At 46.1% G+C, this 21,471-nt stretch overlaps 2 protein-coding genes across 4 annotated transcripts; one reads left to right on the forward strand and one right to left on the reverse strand.

Annotated features, from left to right (window-relative positions):
- Positions 1-4,765: 4,765 nt before the first annotated feature.
- Positions 4,766-5,698, forward strand: LOC130917668 (olfactory receptor 52D1-like). Its single transcript, XM_057839298.1, has one exon. It carries the CDS (start codon positions 4,766-4,768, stop codon positions 5,696-5,698), a length of 933 nt encoding a protein of 310 aa, XP_057695281.1.
- Positions 5,699-5,974: 276 nt separating this feature from the next.
- Positions 5,975-21,350, reverse strand: masp1 (MBL associated serine protease 1). 3 transcript variants are annotated; one of them, XM_057839079.1, is made up of 14 exons: positions 21,312-21,350; positions 18,458-18,734; positions 17,437-17,632; positions 16,943-17,077; positions 13,939-14,135; positions 13,360-13,507; positions 13,161-13,276; positions 12,817-12,901; positions 12,586-12,720; positions 12,447-12,521; positions 12,138-12,385; positions 9,401-9,577; positions 8,014-8,434; positions 5,975-6,899 (listed from the first exon to the last, which is right to left on the reverse strand). In XM_057839079.1, exons 1-13 carry the CDS (start codon positions 21,314-21,316, stop codon positions 8,039-8,041), a joined length of 2,190 nt encoding a protein of 729 aa, XP_057695062.1. In that variant the 5' UTR covers positions 21,317-21,350; the 3' UTR covers positions 5,975-6,899; positions 8,014-8,038. The 3 variants fall into 3 exon arrangements, with proteins under 3 accessions (XP_057695062.1, XP_057695063.1, XP_057695061.1); XM_057839080.1 differs by having other exon boundaries at positions 5,975-8,434; positions 16,952-17,077; XM_057839078.1 differs by having other exon boundaries at positions 5,975-8,434.
- Positions 21,351-21,471: the final 121 nt, after the last annotated feature.

A 21,471-nucleotide genomic window follows, 5' to 3' on the forward strand; every position in this document is an offset into this window, starting at 1 on the left:
GAGGAGCCAACCATTGACAACGCAACGCAGCCGGATCAAAATTGTCAGTTGCAAGCACTGATGGCTTATGGGTAATTGTGTGGTTCTTTTGACTTGTGAACCCAAGTCAAAACAGCATTGGCCTACTGAAAGATGACTACAAATATGGCTGCTGCTTCTGCGTGACCAGCTGAAAAAGATTGTTATTATAATGATCGATGTCACTCCCGCTCAGCACGCTCCCGTTGACGTCCCGTCCCGATTACACGATTAAGAAAATTATTAATCCTGTCCTGCGGGCTTCCCGCGAAAATCCTGTGTCACAATGGGAGTCACGACGCACTTTTTTTTTTCACAACTAGCCATACATTTCCTATTAGAGAGTTGGGGGAAATTGTAAATTCAATGAAGCGTGGTTGAGATAACCATCCTTTCGCCTTTGTGCAGCAGTACGTTTGAGGCTTTTTGCATCGTATGCAAAAAAAATAAAATCTGCTGGGTGCAATGGGCATGAAGGTGCTAGAGTCCCATGCTAAATTGTCCAAAAGTTTCTCCATGACAGGAAAGAAAAACTCCCTCCCTACCTCCATTGCCGGCATTTTTAAATCTGCCCGTTTAAGCCGGCAAGCAGCTCACGAGCCTGAAGAGACAGAAGCTAAAGCTGGCCAGCAAGCTGCTATAGTAAGCGAAGGTAACACTTGCTAGTTAGCTAGCTGCCTGTGCTGCATCCAGCTCGGCTACGATTGATAGTGGATTTGCGAGAATTGATGTACGCACATCGTTTGGGTCCACGGCAACCATGAAAGCAGAGGTTTTGTGGTTGCCCGAGAGTTTAAAATGACACTCGCCACGCTAAATGCTAATGCTAACGAGGACTCCTCTACTTAACCATCCCTAAATGGTCATTTTTCAAGATTTTTTTCTTTAAAACTAAATATTCTTGTATTTCTATCAACATAAAATGCAAACGACAATATTCCAAAAATACATAAGGTGTAAAAATATCTTTCCTGCAGTGCTGGCCAAAAGTATTGGCACCCCTGCAATTCTGTTAGATCATGCTCAATTTCTCCCAGAAAATGATTGCAATTCCAAATGCTTTGCTCGTAATATCATCATTTATTGTGCTTGCAATGAAAAAACACAAAGGAGAATGGGGGAAATTTTTAAACCGTAGTCATTTTTACAAAACTCCAAAAAAGGGCCAGTTTAAAAAGTATTGGCACCCCATGAAAAATCATGTGATGCTTGTGTAGTTAACAGCACCTGTTACTTGCCTGTGGCAAAATCACACTTGCAGCCAGTTAAAATGGATTAAAGTTGACTCAACCTCTGTCCTGTGTCAGAGAAGACCAAAGAACTGTCTGAGGACTTGAGAAGCCAAATTTGTGAGGAAGCATGGGCAATCTCTAGGCTACAGGTCCATCTCCAAGACCTGAATGTTCCTGTGTCCACCATGCGCAGTGTCATCAATAAGTGTAAAGCCCGTGGCACTGTGGCTAACCTCCCTGGATGCGGACGGAAAAGAAACATTGACGTGAGATTTCAACGAAAGGTTGTGCGGATGCTGTACAAAGACCCTCGACAAACATCCAAACAAGTTTAAGCTGTCCCGCGGTCCGAGGGTACAACAGTGTCAAGCCGGGCTATCAGTCGGCTTCCGAATGAAAATGGACTCTATACCCAGGAAGACCCCACTTCTGACCCAGAGACATTCAAAAGCCAGGCTGGAGTTTGCCAAAACTCAGCCCAGAAAGCCAAAAATGTTCTCTGGTCAGATGAGACAAAAGGGAAAAGGCATCAACATAAGAGTTTACAGGGGGAAGAAAACAGGCCTTCAAAGAAAAGAACACTGTCCCCACAGTCAAACATGGTGGAGGTTTCCTGATGTTTTGAGTTGCTTTGTGTAAAATGTTTTTCATTTCTTTTCTTTTTTTTTCAAAGCAAGCAAAATAAATGAAGATAGTGCTATCAAAGTATTTGTAATTGCAATCGTTTTCTGACAGAATTGCAGGGGTGCCAATACTTTTTCCCAGCACTGTATGTACGAAAGCAACATAGAATGGCTGTCTATTGCCATCCGCGGCAGCCGGAAAGTCAAACATGAAAACTAAATAATATATATAGTCACAATTTTAAAAGGCAATTTTTTGAAGTAATAGTGCATAACAAATGAAATGAAAACCATACATACATGTATTGGAAAAACAAATATTGAAATGAATGGAAAAATTGGTAATTATCAAATAGCAGAAAACGGTGCTTTGTTTTTCAAAATGTCCATATTTAAGATTTTGGAAAAATATATATTTAGCTGTATTTTAGTTTCTACAAACACTATTTTGATATGTTCCTGTATTTGTTCAAATCAGGCTGCTTTTTGTGTTACACATTTTTACTCCTTGCTTTTGATTTTTTCTAAGGCCTAAATGTTTTTCCTCTCGTTTGTTTTGTTGCGGTCGGTCCGTCGGTCGTCACGGCCATTCCCCGGCGGCCATCGGCGTGACGGACGCGCTCCGTCCCGAGCGAGCGGCCCGTCGCCGCTAATGAGCTTCCCGGGGACAGACGTGTTGATGTTGACACCCGCGTGCGTGTAAACACGTTGATCATCAAGAGAGGGTCAAAACAAGCTTTCGTGTCCTTCTCGTCTCTCGTTGCCCTTCCAATGAGTCTTTTGGGCCCTCTTGTACGTTTTGAATCCCTTCTTGATCTTTGGGACACCTCTTTTTGATTGATTTATTTAATGAGGACAGTGCACATAGATGAACATCTAAAAGATGTAAATATGCCAGATTGTAGCAAAAAATGCTCATTTACAGCAGGCAGGTCATACAAAGACACAAAAAATTACAATAACACGGTACAGTCGCACCCGCAATCAGCGCTTCAGGACAGTCCCGAACAAATGGCGGGACGTCCTGTACTACCACAAAACCCGATTACAAAAACAACTCGTAAGTTTGATTAGCTCGGCGCCTCTCAGACGGTGAAGCGCGCCGAACCTCCCACCTCAGTTGCCTCGTTAACTATGACCCAGCGACGGTGACACACGGACTTCACCACTCAAATCTGCAACAGAAGAAGACCCAAACACACCCCTCTTCCTGCCCACGGCCCGCCCCGCGAGAGCCTTCAAAAAGACCGAATGTTTAACTAATTGTTGTCATTTTTCTCGGGAACCTTTTGGTGACTTGTGATCTGGTGACCTTGGATCCTTGCCTGGGTCCCTCTGTGCTGTTTGACCGCTGTCGACCTGAATAAATTGTCAAATTGTGTTTTGAAGCCTTTTTCCGGCTTTCAAAATGTAGTCAATACAAGGGGTTAAGACACAGGTGAACGGCAGAGTTCGGCCTTTTGGCTGGGTCGTTAGAGTTTCGCCAGCCTTGGCCATCGGAGGTGCGCCGGCACGGGTCCGGCGGTTGGGCTGGTGCGATTCCGGCGGTCTGGCGAGAAGGTCAGATTCCTTCGAATGTCGTTTCTACAAATTTCATAGCAGCAGTGTTTACTTGGCATAATCTAATCTAGTCTCATTCCCAGTTCATTTCCTGTTGATTTTTTGGGTCACTTCCTGTGCTTTTTGATAGGAACGGCAGCATGACTTTAGCGCAAGTAGATGTCCGATCCGTTTAAAGTAGGAGTGCGTTTCAGCCAATTTCATGGAAATTTTGATTCGATTGTTTTATTGCTATATCAGGAGATAATTGTTTTTGCAAACCTTGTATTAAAAAAAAAAAAGTCTCTTCTGGTGCGGCTCCCTCCCGCCCTCACACGACAAAAACAGTTGGTCAGATGGGTTGAAGAGGGGGCGTGGCCTGCGGGACTTGATTATTAAGAAGAGCCAACCGCTCGCCCGACAAATCTGGCTCTTTGCCAGAGGCGCACGAGGCCAATTTTTTTCTTTCGACCGCTGCGTTTTTCCCGCCGGGTCGTCCGCGGCGCGTTCAGACGTCGGTCGCGATTGTATCGACTGTGCTGTTTCAGTGCGATAATTTTGCGTTTTTTGTCGAGCGCGTTTTGTTCGTATTTTGTCCCATTTCTTTGTCGAAAGGACTTTGTAAGCGGTAAATCCTACATTTGCAGGTGTTTTTGGAAACTTCAATTAAGCTCAGAGCAAACACAAATGGACATTTTTCTGTCTGGGACGTATGGGGGTTTTATTTTTTCTAAGAGGTTTACCTAATTGAGACAATTTTGACTTGATGTTTGTGTTTTTGCTCCCTTTGACTCTCATGAAAGAATAGGATCAGCATGTATTGACTAGATGAGAAATGTTTTAACACTGATGACACACCATATTAGAAGTGGACCGATATGGGATTTTCATAGGCCAATACAGAATTTTGAAACCCAGCCAATTGCTGAAGAATTAAACGGCCGATTTTTTTCAAGCCGATATATTTGATGAAAAGCAATTTATTCTATAAATGTTCTTCTGCTACTCGCTTTTGTAAGGCTGGTCATTAGGCTGTAGAAAATCGCTATGAGCAAACATTCATTTATCATCACCCAAACGTTCGACGTGACATTGAGTTGTTAAAAAAGACAAAGTCCAAATATCGGCGGACCTTGATAGGAAAGATCATCACCTAAAGTGTGAACAGTTATCCTGTGATAGGAAGCAGTCTTGAAAAAGGCCCGATATATCGGTCAACCTTTACGACTGTGCCATTTTGACCACGATGCGACAGAGAAACTTGTGACTTTTTGGCGTCCTTGAAAGAAGTCAATTCCGCTTGAAGCGAGACTTGGATTTCTTTTGTTGTTGTTGTTGTTGTTTTTTTTTGCGATGAGCAACGCGACGCAGTTCACCTTCGAGCTGGCCGGCCTGGGCGAGCGGGGCCCTCTGCGGGGCGCTTACTTCGCCCTGGCGCTGGCGGGCTACTCGCTGACCATGGTGCTGAACGTGACGCTGGTGGCGACGGTGGCGGCGGAGAAGACGCTGCACCGTCCCGTCTACGTGCTGGTGTGCAACCTGTGCGTGAGCGGCGTGCTGGGGGCGTCGTGCTTCTACCCCAAGCTGCTGCACGACCTGCTGTCCCGAGCGCACCGGGCCTCCTACGCCGGCTGCCTGGTTCAGATCGGGGCGCTCTACTGGTACGTCTTCTGCCAGCTGGCCGGCCTGACGGCCATGGCCTACGACCGCTACGTGGCCATCTGCCGGCCGCTGAGCTACCGCGCCGTGATGACGGCGCCGAGGACGGGGCTGATCCTGCTGCTGACCTGGCTGCCGCCCCTGGCCGAGACGGCGGCGGGCACGGCCCTGACGGCGCGGCTGCCGCTGTGCGGCCGGCGCCTCCGCCGCCTCTTCTGCACCAACTGGGCGGTGGTCAAGCTTTCGTGCGCGGACACGGCCGTCAACGACGCCTACGGGATGGCGCTGATCGTCCTGCACGTGGCGCAGGCCGTCCTGATCGGCGTGTCGTACGGGCGGCTGGTGCGGGCCGCGCTGCGCTCGCGGCTCGACCGCCGCCGCTTCGCCCGGACCTGCGCGCCGCACCTGCTGACGCTGGGCGTCTTCATGGGCTCGCTGCTCTTCGACACGCTCTTCCAGCGCTACGGCGACGGCGGCGGCCACTTGGAGGCGCTGCGCCACGCGCTGGCCGTGGAGTTCATGGTGGTGCCGCCGCTCCTCAACCCGCTGGTCTACGGCGTCCACCTGCGACCCGTGCGCCGGCGCGTCCTGGCCATCTTTGGCCCGCGGTGCAGGGCGAACGCCTGACGGCTTGGAGCCCTGTCGCTGCTCAGGGCTCGTCCGACTCCAGATGATTTTCCTTCGTTTGAGTAGAGGGACTTTTGGATGTATTGACCGGCTGCGCAAACATTTGCAAGAATCCCATAGTCTTTTAAGCATTAAAGAGAGAAGCGATACAAATGGTCGCTATACCTTACACTTGTCAAGTTAGACAGCTGGTCCAGACACCTGCTTTAAAAGGGCGACTCGTACTATACCGGTTCATTGACCCCAAAGACTTTGTGATAGGCAGAGGACGTGGAAGAAATGTGGAAACCGTCATTGACAAGTGATTGTTGACGCTTTCTCGACGTGATGGTTCATTTCCCTGTTGATTTCGGGACCACTTTTGATGTTTGTCATTTGAAATGTTTCGCTTAACTCAATTTACAGTGTGCATAATCAATACAAATATTGTTGAATAAAAAGAGAGAACAGTATTTACAACAGCAAAGTTATTGAAGCCCCATTTTCAATTTGACAGTGTACACAATACATTTCATTAAAATGACATTTGACCTGTGTCAGGTGTACTGCATTTACTTTTTGGAAACATTTGGACTTTGCTAATGAGCAATTCCAAAATAATACAAAGTAAGCTTTCAATTGGTGGGTGTCGCGCCGATTATCGGTACCGATACTCATAGGCTGATCTACTATTCAGGCAAAGTAGACGATCGCCTTAGGCCCCCAACCAGTAGAGGGCCCCCAACCAGCTGCCCTTGACCCAACGAGCAAGGGCTTGGGCCACCGGAGCCAGCAGCACCCCCAACTATTAGTCATGTATAATGATGTCAGCGTACCAAACAAACAAATAACACAACAAAAAAGAAAGCCATTTGAATGCTGCATTTATCTCTCCCACGCACACACGCACCAATGGCTGTTCCACGACGACGGACTGAGTATCAGTCGCTTAGCTTCATTTCGTGCCGTTTAGCATCGCTTTTAGCTCCGCTTGGCTGTTCGTTAGCTTCACTTACAGTAGCTCTCCCGCGGTTTTCACGCCACTAAGCTCGCTATTTTTACAGCTCACTTGCTACTTTGCACGTCAGCTGTCGTTTATTTCAAACACATGAGCGAAGGTGCTCTCCATGAGAGCCAAAGTGCAGTGAGGGAGAAGTTGAGAACAGGCCTCTGTTAACTTTCTTCTTCTTCACACCGAACATAAAATACACGACAGCACACCCTGTGGCGAAACAATGTAGTACAGTTCCAATCAGTCATACAATAACACTCAACAGCTGGTTAACAGCAAAAGCACGTCATGTTCGTCATATAAATAATGATTTCTGGAGTTAATCCCACATAATTCTGAATTAATATTATCATACGTTGAGTAAATACTACATAATACAGATTCTACACTAAGAATAGCTTTCAAATGACACCCCTCATGACAAATATGATTGCCAATGAATAATTATTATACTACTATTATATATAGTAGCATACTACTGTATAATAATATTGCTAGAATTTTTTTTAAGAATTGTTTTGAATAATGTTGGAAAGGCAAAGTCAGTGTTCTGAATCTGTTGACTTTCCATTCTTTTGCACTAGTAAATGCTATCAGCATTTAACCTCATTGATTATTTGTGATTATTGTTATTTACATGATTATTTGTACTTTAATAAAGAATTTAAGAGTTCCAAAATAGTTTTGTGAATGAATAAGTGTCATCAAAAATTTCATTGCTTAATTAGTTAAAAAAAAAAAAATTATTAGTGGATTAATCGTAAAATTAGTCAGCTGACTTTTCAGGAGAATATTTGTCGTTTAGGACAGCCCTAGTGTAGCGGAACATATTTCATCCACACCCTTCTCACCTTTTTAACCCCGACCCATGAAGAGGGCCCCTGGATATGTTCGCCTTAGGCCCCAGAATTGCCAAGTCCGCCACTGCCGATACTGCACCGAAATCGGTATCGAGGACTACCAAGAAATAATGTACAGACGCAGCGGAATTTGTGTTTTTTGAGATCTGCTTTTTGACTGCTGGTCTCCCTACCCAAGATGGCCGCCAGCGACGCAGCATTTATCGCCCTTCCCAATAATCCTTGTGCCGGGAATATTAGTGGACGTCCTATCCGTTTGAAGTGAGAGGCGTTTACTCGCTGCCACCCTCTCGCTTCCAAAAGATTAGACGTCTAGGCAATGAATTGAGCTGTGTTGATAGCAATGACTTTATGTTTCCTTATTATTAAAAGGAACTAAAAACCTCGGTATTTTATTGGCTTCAGCTGATAAACTACTTTCAATATTTTGTGATTCCAAAAGGACAGAGGGCGACGCACCGGACCTGAGAAAACTTCTTCGCTGATCCATTAAGGCGCGTTCTGGCACCGGCGTATCCATTCCAAGTATCTGTCGACGCGCGTGTAGACGCCGTAGACGCGGCGGGCGCCGCACTCTTCGGGCCCCGCCCAGGACACCAGACCCAGCGCCGCCCAGCGGCCGGTGACGGGGTCCGGGACGGCGAAGGCGCCCCCGCTGTCGCCCGGGCAGGTGTCTCGGCCGCCCTCGTAGAAGCCGGCGCAGAACATGTTGTCCGTGACGTTGTAGCCGCCGCCCGGGCGGGCCGCGTAGCTGGCGCGGCACTCGTCCTGAGGGACCACCGGCAGCCGCGCGAAACGGAGGAGGTCGGACGCGGCGGCGGTGCCGGACGCGCCCCACCCGGCCACCGCGCCCAGGGTGTCGGGAGGAGCCGCGGGGGCGTCGCCCTGGGGAGCCGTCCGGTCACAAACTTAACGGATGTGCTCAGTACCGTATTTTCCAGACTGTAAGTCACTTTCGACAAAAAATGAGCCCATCAGGCAAAGAAAAGTGGCACAGGACTATAAATCCAATTTTCGAAGGAGAATGTAGCACATGACTTGAACAACAAAAAATCAAATTAAACAGTAGTCATAAGCCAGCTACCACGAGAGCTTAGCGAGCGCACTTCAGCTCCGCCAAGGCCGCTTGGTCGGCAACTTTCCTAGCGTACGCGCACGCAGGCTTTTGCTCCTGATATTGACTAACCTAAGGATCGCCATTAGCTTAGCTTAGCTCTAGCGACTCCCCTTTGTCAGCGTGAGCTCCAGACTGCCGTTACTAGTTTCCAACGACCGATTTGTCGACCGGCTAGCCTCCTAAATGTTCTGTGTTTCTTCCTCCTGAAACAATTTAAGACTGTCCAGATTTAACTAGTGACTTTGCGTGGTTAAACTCCCTGAACACTGGTCAAAAAGTCTCCAGCCCTCGTATAGTCCCGTTGAAAATAAACAACGTTTGCCGCATTTGTTAAAAATGAACGTACGAGAATACACTGTATACAGTAGGAAACACCGCTGATGCAAAATCAAAAGAAGGAAAATGGAAACGTATATCAAAGTGCTCCAAACAGATTGCTTTGGTTCAATGTAAATACAGTCAATACTGTAAAGAGCACAAACACTTCTTGGCTTCTTAATGATAAGCCAAGAGCGATCTCTAGCTGCTGATTGTGGCTCCTGTTTACCCCGTGCTCGGTTGCAGAAGATGTCAATTGTATAGTTTAGCTTTAAGCACGACCAAAGTATGAATAAAGCGCGTCTTATAGTCTGGAAAGTGCGCAACTCGGGGGGGGTGGGGGGGCGAGTGGGTTTGACCGTTTTGGGGGCGCGGCCAAAAGGAGCCCGCCCCCTCTATTCGGGAACTTCCCATACCTGCTGTGGCGGCGGCAGGCAGATGGGCCGCACGGCGGCGGCGAGCGCCACTCTGACGCTCAGCCGGACCAAGGCGATGTCATTGTCAAAGTCGCTGGGCCGGAAGTCGGGATGGAGAACCACCCGGGTCACGGAAAGGCCCCCCGCCTCCCGCTTGTCCACCACGCCCGCCAGTACCTGACGGACACGTCGGCAAAGTGGTGACGCCTCCCTTAAAGGTGCAATCAAATACTACAGCAAAGTTAGCAGTGCACGCTTTTGGACACAAATCCACCCCAAACTAGAAACTGCGATTTCAGGAGAAATGATTCTGGGTCTTTGCTGTGTGGAGATACAGATCTTAGCCCCGCCCAGGGCTATCAATACAATGGACAAACATGCCAGTCAATGGCATTAAGCAAAGTGAATGCCATTAGAAATGATTGGGAAATTTGGACGTCAATGGCAGCCCCCTCAATAAGCGTCAATGGAATAGGGGACGTTTGGGGTACACGTCCTATTGATATCTGGTCATTTCCTGTTGATTTGGGGACATTGTTTTTTTTTTGCCATTGAAAATGAATGGGAAAAAATTTGGACCATGGCCTTCAATGGCATCGACTTACATAGGCGCCAATGAAATCCAAGTACATTGGCATCAAGGGAACGGACAAACATGCCTGTCAATCGCATGACACAAAGTAAATGCCATTAGAAAAACGGATGGGAAATTTGGACGTCCGTGGCCGTCAATGGCAGCACCCTTCATAAGCGTCAATGGAATCGGGGACGTCCTCTTGATAGCTGTTCATTTCCTGTTGATTTGGGGACATTGTTTTTTTTCCCCATTGAAAATGAATGGGAAAAATTTGGGATGTCCATGACCGTCAATGGCATAGAGTTACATAGGCGTCAGTGGAATCCAAGTACATTGGCATCAATAGGTTCGACATACATGTTGTCAATGCAAGGTAAATTCCATTGAAAGTGAAGTGAACGGGAAATTACCCATTAAAAATGAATGGGAAAGTTTTTGGCAAATTTCCAGGGAACCGTAAAATTTTTCAATTGGTTAAGCGGTTCGGAATGCGCATCGCGCCGAAAAAACGCGGAGAATAAGATGTTTAATGAGAATAAAGTTGCAGGCATTTTGGGTTCACTTTCTTTTCACATTGGCTCACTTCCTGATGCTATCTGAGCATTTCGGGGCCACTTCCTGTAAAAATCAGCTCACTTCCTGTTAAAATCGGAGCATTTCAGGGTCACTTCCTGATTAAATCGGGTCACTTCCTTTTTCATTTCAGGGTCACTTCACTTCCTGTCAATGGAATGACAAACAGGCCATTGGAAATAAATCAGGTTTTTGGCGGAACCCTGTTTTTTTTTGCCATCAACTGTGTGGCCAAATTGAATGGCCACAATGGGTATCTGTTGACCACCTTATCAGAAACTGTGCTTATGACTCACTGTCGTACCAGCTAGGACCAGCTCTCAAGGTCTCAACTTAAGATGCTCTTCTAATGGAAAATCCCCAGGTTATGCTATAGCTAGTTTCCGTTTCGTTCTGCCAACGGTATAAAAAGACTTGCCTCGTAATGTGTTCCCTTGTACTTTTGCGAGATCGCAGCCCTTGTCTGTATCATATTTGTACCCAGAATATTCTGCAATAAAACCTTCCAAGGAATACTGTTCATCTCCAGCCTCTAATTTACCAGCGTTCTCACCACCCGAAATTCAATGAGCACGCGGAGGACAAAGAGAGAAAACGGCGTCCTTCAACAGCTACCATGGAAAAGTGTGACAGAAAGGGCTTATCGGCCTAATTAGTCTTCCTTTCTCAGCTGCCTTGGCCCCGCCCATGAAAAAAATCTCCAAACAGTAGATGACGCCACACCCAGAATGAGCTGCTAGCATACTAACCATCGCTCCGGTTGCCGTGCGAGCGATAGCTAGCGCACAGAGGTGGCTAGTAACGCGTTACACTGACTTGGATAACTTTTTGAGAAAAATGTACTTCTAAGAGCAGTTTTACTAAGCCATACTTTTGACTTTTACTTGAGTATATTTGTGAAGAACAAACGCTACACTCGTCATGACGTTTTTCCTCTTTAGTCTACATCAGGAATCCGGTCCTTCAGAGTCCCTATCCAGCTTGTTTTCCATGTCTCCCTCCTTTAACACACCTGAATCAAATGATCAGCTCATCGGCAGCAGCCTGATAACAATCCTGATTATTTCATTCGCTGGTGTTGGAGGAGGGAGACATTAAAAACAAGCTGGATAGGGACTCTCAAGGATTCCATTTTACTTTTTTTTTTTTTGCTAGAGACATCATCAGTTTCACCGATGAGATGTCGAAATTTTTTTACCTCTCTCCCAGTTTTTATTTGGCGCCAATTGACCACGGAAAACCAGGGTTATGATCCTTTTTGTTTCATTAAAGGAATTATGTTTTCTCCACTAGAGGGCACTCACGTTCTAGAGTAGTATTATTTTGCAGGAACACTACTCTTGAGTCGAATTTTTGGCTGCTCAGCCCATCTCTGTTAGCGCAGCACTAGAAAGCTAATTGCGATCATCCATTCTGGTTGTGACATCACAACCAGAATATCTGGAAAAAAAGTGGGCGTTTCCTGTCTATTGTTTTGGCTGGAAACGGTAAAAACGTGGACAGATTTGGGTGCCAAATACATGTAAAATTGCACAAAGCAGTCATTTTCCTTTTTGGCACGCTTACATTTTCGTTTGGAGGGCTCACCTTGACGTGTCGGGGATCCACGGGGACGGCGCCGACGCGCCGACGGCGGGAGCTCAGGACGTGGGCGGCGCTCAGGACCCAGGCGTCCGACAGCAGGGCCCCCGAGCCGAACCGGCGTTCCGAGGGGACGCGGCTGGAGTCCTCCACGCTCAGCAGGACCTGCCAGGGGAAGTTTCCGGGCTCGGCCGCCCGCCCGCCCACGACGCGTTTGGCCCGAGCGGCCAGAGGTCGCGACGGCCGGCCGCACGCTAACGGGGATAACAAAGCGTGTTACCGCCGCGACCGACCGCGGCGCGACCGGCCACTTACCGGGCTCGCAGGTAGGGAGCTCCGCCCCTGCCGCCCGGTTGACCCACAGCCCGTCGGGCCCGCAAAAGTATTCGCCTGTCGTCCTCAAAAAAAGGGCACGTCAGATCCGACCGGGCGCATTAAGCGCCAGCGCGCTTACCGTCTTCGGGGCGTATTTGTCGGTAGGCGTCGTCGCAGACGTAGCGGACGACGGCCCCGAATCGGGTCGAGTTGTGGCGGTCGCCGAAGGCCGCTCGAGCGCCGTCCACGTTTGGCGGCGTGCCGCAATCCACCGCTGAGGCGTAGGGATTTATTTTAACGGTAGCCGGTCACCGTGGAAACAGATGGCAACTCTTCTACTGACTGACTGGAAACGGATCACGAGTCTTACTTTGACAGACGGGAAGCGCGGTATCCCACGTGCCGTCTCGCCGACACCGCAATTCAAGCTCGCCGCCCGCCACGCGCTCGCCGTCCTGCCGCCAAACAAAACAAATGCGGTATTCACCTTGTTCGTTAGTACGTTCCAGACCCGGACGAGATGGCTCCAAAATCTACAGGAAGTCATCTAAAATGAACAAAAAGGGATCTGCAGGTGCCCAAAGAAAATGGACTTGAAGTGACCGTAAATTCATCAAAATCAACAGGAAGTGATCAATAAATGCTAATGTTAAGATAGAGACCATGCGGTCGACGCTACGGAAGCTAACGATCGCGGAACGGTAGCGACGTCACCTTGACGAACTCCGAGCCCGGCGAACACCGGACCCGGACGACGTCGCCCGAGGAGAAGCGGGACGCCGGCGGACTCGCCGTTACGTTGGTGGGAGGCGTACACACACTTCCCGTCTCTGAAATAAAAAAAACAGCAAAGGTGAGGTGTGTATTCTGCGGCAAAGAATATTTTTGTTTCGGGCGCGTGCGTGCGAGTGACCCTCAGAGGTGTAGGTCATCCTCCATCCCGTGTTTTCTCCCAAGTGGTCGCTGTGAAAGGAGACGACGACGGCGTCGGCGTCGATCCGGATGAGGCCGGGCGAGCGACGGCCGCAAAACGGACCCAGCTCTCCGGTCGCCGTTTGGATCTGAAACGGGAACGTCTTTCAAAAAAACAAAAAACGTCCATTTGTTGTTCTCCTCTTCTGTCTGCTTCATTCTTTTCTGTCCCATCATGAACCCCTTCCTGCTTTCTCCTAATAAATAAATCATTTTTCAAAAACTGTCCACTGGATTGCTGTCCATAGGTGTTTTCAATGTCCATTTTCTTCTTTTCCTAACTGCCACAACACATACTTTGTGGCCTGGGCTGTTGGGAGTCAATGACTTGGGCTAATGAGAACGTTTGAATACACGCTCACGGTCTCTGAAAGGGTTAACATATTACGTCCATAGGAAAAGAAATGCTCATGCTACAATTGGATGTGAAACGGAGGCTGCAAAATATTGTCCCGTGGACAGCCCTCATGCCCCTTATCCTTTATGAAAAAAACATGTCGTGGAGGCGAGCGAACGGCACCTCGACGTAGTCGTAGGGACACGCGGCCTCCGGGTGGTCCTCCACGTCGAAGGCGTCGTCGAAGCGAAGGCGGAGCTTCCGGCCGGCCGGCGCCCGGATGACGTAGGAGCAGTCGGAGCTCTTGGGGTACGGCGACGGGAAGTCGGGGCTGCTCAGCGAACCCGCCGGCTCCCGATAGACCGCCCCGTGGCACTCGGCTGCCGACGAAAAAGGCGTCCGTATTTAGCGGCCTTGGCTTCTCGTTCAAATGGGATTTGATCATAAGCAAGTCCTCTTATAATGGAAGCCCATCATATCAGAGTTAGAAAGAAATGGTTCCATCACAATGACTGGATGTTATTGGTCTGCAATTGATTGGATTGACAGTCCTATTTTCGGAAAAATTCATCCTTCCCTTTGTAGGTTTGATTCTCTCTACGTCAAAGTCTATTGCTCTGGATTTTGGTTTTGATGACTTGGCATAGCCACGACTAAATTCTATAAAACACATCTTCTCCCAAGATTATGATCTTGATGCACTCCACCATCAGTTGACAAGACAGCTCCCACAGACATTGCTCGTAGGGGGCCGACCCAGACAGAACGTAGAATTGGCTTTCACTGTGATAAACACATGCTGCGTTCTAACGCCGAATTTAGGTGGAAATAGGACCAAGGTTTTACTGCATACAAGCTGACAGGAGTGTCTGAAGAGTGATGTGGTCGAGACATGGTAATATATTTTTCGCACCATGCGTGCACTTTGAAACATGGGGGAATACCATGTAAGGAATGGGAAAAATGAGCTTGAAATATTTACGTTAACTGAATGATAACTGCCCAGTTTTTTGCTTTTAACCAAGTGTCTAGAGTGTTTTGCGTTCATATTTATAGAAATTTTGCAATTTAAGCATTTATTTACAGGAATTTTCAATTCAAAAGGCTCTTTGTTTTGTGACGAGCCCCATGTTGGATGACGCAATACCGTAACTTTGGCTTGAAATATTGACGTAAAATGAACAATAACTGCCCATTTTTTGCTTTTAACCAAGAATCCAGACTGTTTTACATTCAGATCAGAAGTTCCACTTTTTAATATTTATTTACCAGATTTTTCAGCTCAAAAAGCTGGTTTTGTGATGGCCACCATGTTGGATTTTGTTTTCCGACACAATAGCGGAATTCAACCAAAACAAGTTGTGAATGTAAATAGAAAAATACAAAATTTGGTTTTGTTGAGTCAATTTAAGAAGATTCTGCATGATTTCCTTAAGTATTAAGTTTCTGATGTGAAAAATGAGTAATTTATTAGTTGTTATTTTGGGCAGAAAGAGTCGGACCTTTTAGCCAGGTTGCCGGAATCACGCCAGCCGAACCGCTGGACCTGTGCTGGTGAGGCTCCATCGACCCGGGCCGGCGAGACCGTGACAACCCGGCCAAGAGCGCGTTCACCTTAGTCTTAACCACTTGCACTTACACCATTTTGAAAGCTGGAAAAAGGCTTCGTAGTACAAGTTGACCATTTATTCGGGTCGACGGCGATCAAACGGCAAGGCGAAACGGAAACAGTTTCAGGCGAGGAGGCAGACTCGTTCCAAGGTCACCATAGCACACGTCAACAAAAGGTTGCCGAGAAAAATGACAACGATTAGTTAAACATTCAGTCTTTTTGAAGGCTCTCGCGGGGCGGGCTGTGGGCAGAAGAAGGGTGTGCTCGGGCGTTGTTTAGAATTATTGTCTGCTTGTGGTTTGGACAGGAGGATTCGGGAGTTACTGTTGTCAGGACAACGAGGGTTGTGGATTTTGCCACCTCGGTCTCAAAGGGGTTCTCGGAGTCTTATCAGTTGGGTTATCCATTGGATATCGGGCGTTCTCTGGTGTTCCTAGTGTTGGGACAGGACATCCCACCATTTGTTCTGGACTGTACGGGAGAACTGATTGTGAGAGTTGATGGTGCATACGCGGGCTTGTAGATGTTTTGCCTGGTCAGCGTCAATCTTGCTCAGTCAGTTGCATGACGCACACGATGGGCTTCCGTGATAAGAAGGCGTCATGTATCTCCTATGCCCTATGGCAAATATATTCTGCTTGTTTCCTCAAACTATGATATAAATGCTATTTATTTTTTATTGGCTGTGTTCGAGTAATACAAACAGTCGATTGGTAAATAAGACAAATGATACCAAAAACTTACATGGTATATATTAATATTGCGATTGACCCTGAAAATATGGGTGATTTTCTTTGCATTTGGTGATTTTTGTGCATCTAGCGGAAAATTTTGAGAATTTTATAGCCATTTTAAGTTTCATCATGAAGAGTAAAAATGCACTGAAACCTGTCCATTTATTTGGGAAAAAAAGGCATTTTATTTTAATGTTATTATATGTATTTATTTATTTTTCCTTATACTGTATATTTTTCTGTACTCAATTCCATGCTCCGGTTGAATGGGTTATAAAAAGTACAAAGACGTTTTAGCCAAATTATTTGTATATATGGTTCTGTTTTTGTATATTTGTGATAGTTCAATTAAAAAAAAAAAAAAAATGAACGGCCTTGGCTATCGGTCGCCAAAAGTTCACGCGCATATTTGTCCTATCTGTTGTTTAGCTGGAAGGTCAGAAAGGTCGCCGGCCGGCTGGCCGGCCTACGTGTTTGGACATTACGGCTGCCGCTGAACTGACTTTTTTCTTATACACTGACTTGAGTCACTTCTGGAGAAAAGTGTACTTTTACCTCCTATGCTTTTACTTGGGTAGATGTGCGAGGAAGATACGCTACACTATAGAGCTCATTTTTGCCATCACGTCAGCTCTACTGGTTAGTTTGGCTATGATAATCACATGACCGATCAGACGTAAGGGTGTACTCGTCTGTATTTCTTTTTAGCCTAACATGCTCACGTGGGCTCATAAGTGTCATCATAAGAGCTGATATGGATGAAATATAGTAATTCGTGCTCAGGTTTTCACCAAATAAAGTTGTGTTGTTTTAAAGTTAGCGGAGTGGAATTTTGGCGTACCGGACTGACCTTTGCAGGTGCGGTTGTCGCCGTGCAGCAGGTAACCGCGGCGACAGGAGCAGTAGAAACCGCCGGCGTAGTTGTGACACAGGTGATCGCAGGCGGCCTCCTCGTCCTCCGCGCACTCGTCCACGTCTCGGGATCGCAAAACCATCCAATGTCCGACGGTAGCAACCGCGAAAGAGAAAGAAAAAAAAAAAAGCATTTGTTTTTAAATGACATCTTTCAAGAAAATCCTGTTCCAAAAACTTTTTTCAATAAAAAAAAGATTTTAATTTTGATTTTATGGAGAACATTTTTCACTATTTTTTTTGTTTTAATCTCCTTTTATTGAAACAATTCATAACAGTAAATATTTCAGAGATTTCCGTAGGCCTGTGGTTTTGACCTCTCATTTTAACGCAAGCATAATAACTCATTTTAATGAGTAACGCAGAGATAAGTGTCTTCCAAAATAAAAGCACTTTCCCACTTGAATGGTCCTCCAAACCCACCGACGGCGCTGTAGTGCGCCACAAATCCGCCGAACTCTTCCTCGTTGGAAAAGTCGGACGAGAAGGTCACGCTCAGCGCGTTGGCGGGAGAGAGCAGGGCGTCCTCGCCCGGCGCGCTTTCCGGATCCCGGGCCCGGCCGCCGCAGAACACGCCCAGGAGGGACGCTCCGCCCCCGGACCCGTCCTCCGCCTCCACCTACGCGGGAAAAAGCGCAGCGTTCGGAGAAGGGGCTTTAGCGAGATACTTTGTATCCTACCAGGTTATCCGTAACTACGTCTGTCTTTTGAAGACTGTATCATAGCATGTATTGCACCATGCCCATATTTGGCCATGTTGGTGTGATTCTCTTTGAACAACCACAATGGCTATCTGTTGACCGCCTTATCAGAAACTGTGCTTACTGTATTAATCACTGCTCGTACCAGCCTGGACAGTCTCACAAGGTTTCAACTTAAGATGTTTGTCTGATGAAAAACTCCCCAGCTTGGGCCAGAGTTTTGGCAACGTCCTTTCAACAGTATAAAAAGACTTGCCTCATATTTGTGTTTCCCTGTATTTTTGCCTTTGTCTGGATCACATTTGTACCCAGAATATTCTGCAAAGAAACCTTCCAGGGAATACTGTTCATCTCCAGCCTCTAATTTGCCAGCACTCTCACCACCCAAAATTCAACGAATATGCGAAGGACAAAAGGGGACAATGGCGTCCTTCAACCCTTTCTAAATTAAAAAAATGAAATCACCGTACTCAAACCCTAACCTACAGCAAGTGACCCAGAAATGTCAGATTGTCAACAGGAAATGACCCAATATGTGCAGGAAGTGATGTGTGAATGCCCCAAAACCAACATGAAGTGAACCAAAATCAACAGGAAGTGACCAATGTCCAGCAAGTAACCCCAGAGATGCCACGACATCAACAGGAAATGATCCAAAATGTACAGGAAGTGACCCAGGAATGCCCCAAAATCATTAGCGAGTGACCCGCAAGAGACCCAAAATCGTCAGCGGTACGTCTCACCTTGACATAGTCACACTGGCACGAGTCGGACGGCTCCAGGTCAAAATGGCTGAAGTAAAGTCGAACGCGGAAGCCGACGGGAACGGCCACGTCCCAGCGGCGTCGCGTCTCGTCTGGGTAGGCCGCCGGGAAGGCGGGCGAGCGGAAGCTTCCGAAGAGTTCCGTCAGTCGGGCGGACGGAGCCGAAAGCCGGGTCGTCGACGTCGGGCCCGGCAGCGGCAGCAGCAGCAGCAGCAGCAGTAATAGCGCCGGCGCGCACACCCTTGAACACGCGGACCTAAACGCACAATCCAGCGCAAGTAGCGATAAAAGGGGTGCCACCAAATTTTGATAGTGGATGAATCACTGGAGATTTTTCAGCCTAACTAAACCCTTCAAGCAATAACAACAACAAAAAAGTCTTGTTGCGTTCGTTACAGAAATAAGCTTTCTGCATTGAGGACAAGACAAATCATTTGACTATCATTTTGAATTCCAATTTTTGATATGATTTGTTAATCCTGTGGTTTCCACTGTTTAGCGCAGATCACAGTCAGTCACAGCAGGAGGATCTAATTTTGTTTTTTCCCCAACCCAAAACAGCCGTTTTGGTCCAAATTTGTCATGCTCGCACCATACAAGGCGTGCACGATGGCAGTATACATGCATGCTAGGTAGTTTATGTACTACTACTAGGCTACAACAAAGACAGCATTTTATTTCACCAACAGTATGTGTTGGAGTTTTTGTATTGGAAATAAAAGCACCCGCAAATCCTGCAGCTAGATGGCGCAAAGACACATAAATGAATTTGAAAACTAAAAGGTTCACTAATCAATACCCCCTTTTCACAACACTCAAATCAATTGAAGGTGAAGGTCACCACGGAGCCAAAAAATATTTATTTAATTATTTATTTCTTTTCATTTGGGGGGGGGGGGGAGAAGACCTCCTAAAACTACTGAAATGCAAAGAAAACTGTTTTGGCACAGTTATTTCGATAACACATACGAAAACTGATTTTCATTCAAAATCGTATTTTTTCACTGATTTGCAAAATAAAAGTTAACAAAAACAGCCCAAAATAACCCCAACCTCCATCTCCTAATTTTTTATTTTCCCTCATTTCCTTTCATACTCATTGCCAAATCTCAATTTTAATTACCTAAGAACATAGGATGTATATCCAAATTGAAGTTAATGTAAACATTTACTTTTGCTTTCTGTTTTTTTCCCTAATAATAAAGATATAAGTAACATACATTGAGAAAAATAAGTACAAATGACTTGTATTATGTAGAGTGAAATGGAATATATTTTGAAGATCGCGTAAACATTGACTTTTTAAAATCATACGGAAATGAATAAGTAGCCTAACCTAAATGAACAAATATAACTCCAAAGTGCACATTAACAGCTAAGATGTTCTGAACCTCCCCATTAGAGCAGAGAAAACTAAATATGATAAATAAGCCTCCTCAACTATTTCCTTGCTCTTAAAGATTTGATCAATTGTCTGTTGCATTGCCCTTTTTTTGTCACATCAATTCAACAAACTTTTTTTTTTTTTTTTTGCTGTTCCAGAAAACATGCACATTTGAACCAATCAGAGCTAACTATTTCTGCTGATCACATGTCAGTATGTTAGCCAATTGAACGGATAAATGAGTGTAGGCGCTTTGCTTTGACTCATCATCATCAGACTCAGATAACTGCAGCAGCTGCGGGAAACCTCCATGCCGTCCGTGGAATAAAATAAATGATAAATATCGGTGGAAACGGATGACGCTACACAAGCACTTCATTACGCTTGTTAACACTTGTGTATTTAAATCTGATGTTGGTAGACTGTTTTCTTCTTGGAGATGAAATGCATGTGTGGCAGTTTAGCAATTTTTTTTTTTACATAGCATTTTGACAATTGCCGTCATATTTTTGGAATTAAAGCACCGTGTACCAGAACAGCATTCCGGCCCTGAAACTTATACCGGAACTGCGTTCCAGTCCTAAATCTTATACCGGAACTGCGTTCCTGATCGTTCTGGCCCACTTTCACCCCTGATTATAAGGCTACATTGCAAGCCATTTGAAGTCCTCTACGGTTTAAATCTGCAGCTAACATTTCCTTGCTGGGAACTATTCTAAGTGATCATAATCGTCTTTACTTTTGACTTCGAGTTTAATTTAGGAAAATTTCACAGTTTTTCTAATGGAAAAAAATCCCGAAATTGGTTTTTGCGTCGGGTTAATGCCTCCAATGTCAACAGTTAACTTTTCCATTTCAATAGCGCCTTACCCAACGTGACCTGGTAGCAAACAAGGTGTCAGGTGATGACCATGTTATCAACAAAAAAGATTTTTTTCTTTTTTTTCTTCGCAAAGATAAAAAATATTGAAATAACACTATACTTATTTATTTTGTTTTTAATAACAACAACAACAGAAGAATCAGCCAAAACACTGTTTTCTTCTTCCCAACACCAGGGGGTCAACAATACAAAAGTCAACAATAAATGAAGAAAATATTTGATATTATGAGGATGAACGAAGAGTATTTTTAGATGAGCAGACGCCTCGAAACGATTCATCGAGCCACAGACTAGTTGTTGGTAGACAGCCCTAATCCTGAAGAGCAATTTATCTGACTGGAAGAAGTTTACATTTTGCAATCGAGCACTAAGAGTCAGTAAGGAACGAGTATTGACGCTTATTGACTGCGTTGATTCATGAATGACAATTAAACCAATAGTCCTTGACGGACTTACTCCAATAATGAACCAACACAGCCAACGATCATTCATCGATCAGTCGCCAAATCGCCCATTATCAATCCACTAATGAATCTGTAATTAGTAAGTCAATTAGTCAGGCTGACCTCATGCTATATGCGCGTTGTGGTCCGTCCGTCCGTCCCTCCGTCTCTCCGCCCAGTTTCTTCTGAGCGGATCCGAGACCGCCGAACTTGCGCTGGAATGTCGTGACGTCACCACGACGTCCCGTCTTTTGAGAAACTCGTCTAACCCCAGTGATCATCA

Source organism: Corythoichthys intestinalis, chromosome 6 (assembly GCF_030265065.1).
Source record: "Corythoichthys intestinalis isolate RoL2023-P3 chromosome 6, ASM3026506v1, whole genome shotgun sequence".
NCBI lineage: Eukaryota > Metazoa > Chordata > Actinopteri > Syngnathiformes > Syngnathidae > Corythoichthys > Corythoichthys intestinalis.

Bases quoted from the DNA above. Each gene is read 5' to 3' on its own strand.
- LOC130917668 (XM_057839298.1), top strand. From the start codon at position 4,766: ATGAGCAACGCGACGCAGTTCACCTTCGAGCTGGCCGGCCTGGGCGAG.
- masp1 (XM_057839079.1), bottom strand. The intron at 12,386-12,446 runs GTAAGTGGCCGG...TATCCCCGTTAG, and splicing joins GCTCCCTACCTGCGAGCCCG to CGTGCGGCCGGCCGTCGCGA. The intron at 9,578-12,137 runs GTGAGCCCTCCA...CGTGTCCGTCAG, and splicing joins TGGATCCCCGACACGTCAAG to GTACTGGCGGGCGTGGTGGA.